Here is a 5,047-nt window from a genome sequence, read left to right on the forward strand (position 1 = left end):
AAAAGCAAAGAAAAAAAGTAATATGAAAATCCTCAAAAGGTGTCCATTTGTCAAACTAGATTTCTTATCTGTAAACTTCTATACTTGATTCCAGTTTCCAATCATTTCAGCAGAAGACGTACCCACCGGGGGTACTGGAATTAAGTCACGTTCTTCGCAAGAGAATGGACGGTAAAAATCAACTACATAATTCGAATGATACATTACAAAATATACAATACCAAATCAATCAACACTAAATCCAACAAAAGTATATCTCACACAATAGCTATAAAACAAAGATAAAAAGTATTGTGAAAAAAAACATGATTAAGTTTGTTTCATAAGTACAATGGATTTTATAATATTTATCGATACAATTTGCCATTATAATATCTGTAAGTCCACATAAAGTGAAAATTCATGTGGTGAATTTGGAATCGATCATTATATATATATCTTACAACCAACACAATCAATTTATTATGATTCAAATTTTAGTAAAAAATGCACCTCTACAAACTTACAAAACGTTATGTGGTTATAAGTTCTAAGTATGTGTGATAAAAAAAATAAATTTTCCAATGCAACAAAATAAAGGGTACTCGACATTGTCTGGAATATGATTAATACCATCTATGGCTTCGTTACTTTCTTTCTCCGCCCCTAATACAATGGAAGCGACGTAGATGATTTTAATCAAATTATACTTTAATCATACTTTGTTATCCCAATTACCGGGTTATGCATAGAATTAATAGGTAATTTAATAGAAATAAAACTTTATAATGTATACAAGTATCATATCAATATTATATACACATATTTAAAGTCAAAAGTACAATATTACTTTACAGTATACATATATCACAAATACTGAATACGTAATCATATATACTTTTCTGATTATTATTGGACAAACCATCAAAACTCTTAATATTCCAACACTGTTTGAACCTCAAGGTCTTGATTGAGGATTTTCTACCATCTTAATATAGGACTTATTATCAAAATGTATTCAAAAATGTAATGTTAAAAAATCTTTAAAACAAGAAGCTAAATACGTACCGTATATATGTCCCACCTTTGTAACGTTATATGATATATTATTGAAGAATAAATATGTATGATGGAATAAGATGAAAAACCAAACGATACAAAACAATATTATTTTTGCACTGACATTAGAAGATAAACAGGAACCTTAAGGTTTTTGATTCTGGTTTACTTCCATTTCAATATAGGACTTACCACCAAGGTCTCATAGGATGTAATTCTTTTCGCAAGTGAAAATAAATTAAAACACAAAATAAATGATTCATGCATAATAAAAACATCTATTATTTTAAAAATGCACAACAATGAATCCAACAAAAGGTGATATCATTGATAGATATGTCATAAAACAAAAATGAAAAGTTCTATGAAAAAAACCCCCAAAAAGATGTTTATTTGATAGCTAGATTTCTTATCTATAAACTTCTATACTTGATTCCGGTTTCCAATAATCTAACCACAAGACATATTACAGGGGTAATGAAATTAAGTGATGTTCTTCGCAATTAGAAGAGGACAGCAAAATCAACTATACAATGGATTGATACATTACAAAACCTACAATACCTATTAATCTACACTAAATCAATCAAAAATATACTTCACTTGATAAATATGTCATAAAGCAAAGATATTGCGAAAACACATAAAATAAGATTGTTCTTACTACAACTGAACGTCTAGTATTCATGGATAAAATTGACCTTTATAACATCAGTAAGTCCACTTAAAATGAAAATTGATGTGTGAACATGGAATTGACACAAAAATAAGTTCTTTTATCATCTTCATCATTGATTTGTGAATCAAATTTTAGCAAACAACGAATGAACTTCTATTTGCCTGTATTTTGTCTGTTTATATATTCTAAATATGTGAGCATATGTATCAAATCAAATGATGTATACATAGCAAAGTCTACACTATATCGATAAAACACGTTGACACATCTTTGACACCCATGTGCATAACTCCCTCAATGTATTTTTATCTCCTTTCTCTCTCCTTTTGTCTGTAAGAGTCAAACAAGACGAGCCACACATTGACACACTGAGACACGAGGAGTTTTATCCTGAGTGTCCGGGTCCATTCTAGTAATAGTGTCCTCTAACCAGTCAGGGAGCAGAGGTTCCTCATCGTAAAAAGGGCTATACAAATAACCTTGCAGGTTTCCCTGAACACTGAAAAAAAATACAAATACCTGATTTGATAAATCAAGAAATAATAATAGTAATGTTATCGAACAGATGATCGCTTAAAATACGTACCACCTACGTATTCAATTCTCTTCAAATCTATGCGAAGGTAATTTGCTTAATGTGCGATTTGTCTGCCATTTGGCTTCCGATTATCATAAAACTGAACATTCTGCTGCAGTGGAAGCTACTTTTTCTAATGGGGACCAACATGAGACATTCTTATTTGTAAAATATATTGAACAGATGATCACGTTTTTACTACGGTTCCTCTTTGCTTCAAATCCACGATCTATCTCAAAATTGAACCCTCAATAAATATTATAGAAATATGTTCCAAGGGAAGTAAAATTAATGATAAAGGCCAAAATAGCTTATTTGAAGGAAATTGTTTCTGTCCCATGCACATTCTGTTTCTGAAGGAAATTCACTATCCATTGACATCCATAAGATTTTAGACGACTTTTGAAAGAAGGTCAAGTTCAACGAAATGTGAATGAGCATTTGGGCAATCATACTTGCTATCCAAACACAAAAAATTGAAGTATGTAACTAAAAGGACAGTGCTCTCCATTTTTCATTGTTCTATTTTTGATTCTACACAACATATCCAACAAGAGATCCCAGATGAATATTGGCCCCCACCAAAGATTGATCTATGCCTGACAACTGAAAGAGGGATCTTTTCTCTGTTTTAAATTCAATTATCAAAATCCAAAAGGGGTCTGTCGGCCATCTTGTTGATCGATCGGTCCAGAAAATGCAATATGCACAACTAGGGAAACTAGGGCCCAAGGAAAACCTACATATGGAATTTTACAACGATCCCTTCCGTACTTTCTGACAAATACCGGTAAGAAGAATAGTTAACGGACGGACAATGGACTAAAGGCGATCAGATGGTGGGCTAAAAATGAAAAAAAAATTATCATTTTTTCACAAGCAACGATCTCGATACAGATGGTATAAACACTTACTACAATATTATCGCAGAACTTATAATATAACAAGTATTGGCTTCCCAAAAAGCTAAGTGGGCTACGCGGAAGCTTAACCCTTTGATTGGACAGAATATGGAAATTATATGACGATATTGTTTTGCAATTTTAATTGTTCTGTTGAAAACCATTTGGTGACATGCAACCATATAATATGGGTGAAGGCAGTGGATATTAAGCGGGTTGTGTGGTTGAATTAATTATTTGCTAATTTCAAACAAACATTTGCTCTTTTTTCTTTTCCGCCTGTAATAACTAGTACCTGATCATCAGTTTCATTAAGGGATGCATTCGGGACATATGTTGATCGATCGTGTACGCCTCAACAGTCGCAAGCCAAATGTGGCATATTCATCGCAGAATATAAGGCATGTTAACAATGCGCTGTTCACTTTTTGTGTATAGATACATCATAGATGTCCTCAACATCTGGGTTTTGTGGAATTGTTATATACTCACCTTTGATTTAGTGTATCTATCCCATCATCGGTGTTTTGTGGAATGGCGATCATCAGCATGATACACTCAAACAAAAACTCCATGAGAACTTCTACTTTATCTGCACGTTGTCCATCACAGAAGGACTGAAGACTCTCTCGCTGTTGGTCTGATAGCTCTTTTTTGTACTTATCACCGAGGCTGTCAAACGGCTTCCTGTGAAGAATGGTCATAGATTCATTCAAATAATGTCAACATTTCGAAAATATTATGTTTAAATTGTTTTCATACTAAATCCAGCTTTCTGATTTTTATACTACTATGAAAAAAATCCGAGAATTGCTCGAAAACCCGACGTCACAATAGAGACGTCGACGTTGCGTATTGATTTAGAAAAAATAATCCATTGGAAAATCAATGGAATAGTTCGATTAAACGTATTTTATTTTATCAAGTAGTCTGAAAAAATAATTATAAGCATTGATGTCACAAATTATGTTTGCAAACTTTTGTGAGAATTCGCTACGCGGATTCACAGTTTGCAAACACAATTTATTTCATAACCCGATGAAGTTAAAAAATAGTGACATCAATGACTTTATATTTTTTTCCTAGCATATTAATATGGCCCATATCACCTCTCAAGTTATCTTATTGATGAAGTTGTACACTTTTATGTTATGTATTGAAAAATTGGGCAGGGCAAGGTCTATTGTATGCATTGTCGGTAATTTGTTTATTTTGCAGCTGATTCTCAGCAGTAGCCATACCAAATAGTTATACTAGCTATAATAGTTACCTGTATAGTTATATTATAAAAAACTGTGATGTTATTTGTACTTATTGTTATGTTGTTTTACAGTAGTTTCGTTATTATTGCAGAAAACGTATTTTGTGTAATTATGGTAGGTATGTACATTAAAAATCACATTGCTTTTTATGCGAGTGCGTATGCTAGTACATGTAAATCAAGTTCTTCACATCTATTGCAATCGCTTGTATGCAAGCGTTTCATTAACAGACGTTGTAACATGGTGACTCTCTTTATGTATGTCGGACAGTTGAATTCACCGAACAATTGGTAGATTTAAGATAAAGAACCCTTACCCGCTTATATTCTGCTAGCCTTTTTGCCTTTTCTTGTGCGAGTGTCAGCCACAAAACATTGGATATGTTGGCACTGGCATTCTGCCTTTGACTGCAAAAGAAATAGACGTTGAAGAAAGCATAATAAAATAATCTAGATTACAGTACCATTAATACACTTTTATAACGAGTACGCATACAGCGAATTCATGGTTATAACAGAGTAATTTTCATCATCGCGAAGGTTCCTATAAAAAGTTTGCATTATATGTATAGAAAAATTGAATATTCTAT

General features: G+C 32.4%; 1 protein-coding gene across 1 annotated transcript; it reads right to left on the bottom strand.

Annotated features, from left to right (window-relative positions):
• Positions 1-918: 918 nt before the first annotated feature.
• LOC138312948 (uncharacterized) lies at positions 919-3,900 on the bottom strand. The gene is made up of 2 exons (XM_069253651.1): positions 3,689-3,900; positions 919-2,216 (listed from the first exon to the last, which is right to left on the bottom strand). The coding sequence occupies exons 1-2, from the start codon at positions 3,898-3,900 to the stop codon at positions 2,057-2,059; spliced, it is 372 nt and encodes a 123-aa protein (XP_069109752.1). The 3' UTR covers positions 919-2,056.
• Positions 3,901-5,047: the final 1,147 nt, after the last annotated feature.

This window comes from Argopecten irradians, unplaced genomic scaffold (genome assembly GCF_041381155.1).
Source record: "Argopecten irradians isolate NY unplaced genomic scaffold, Ai_NY scaffold_0536, whole genome shotgun sequence".
Classification (NCBI taxonomy): domain Eukaryota; kingdom Metazoa; phylum Mollusca; class Bivalvia; order Pectinida; family Pectinidae; genus Argopecten; species Argopecten irradians.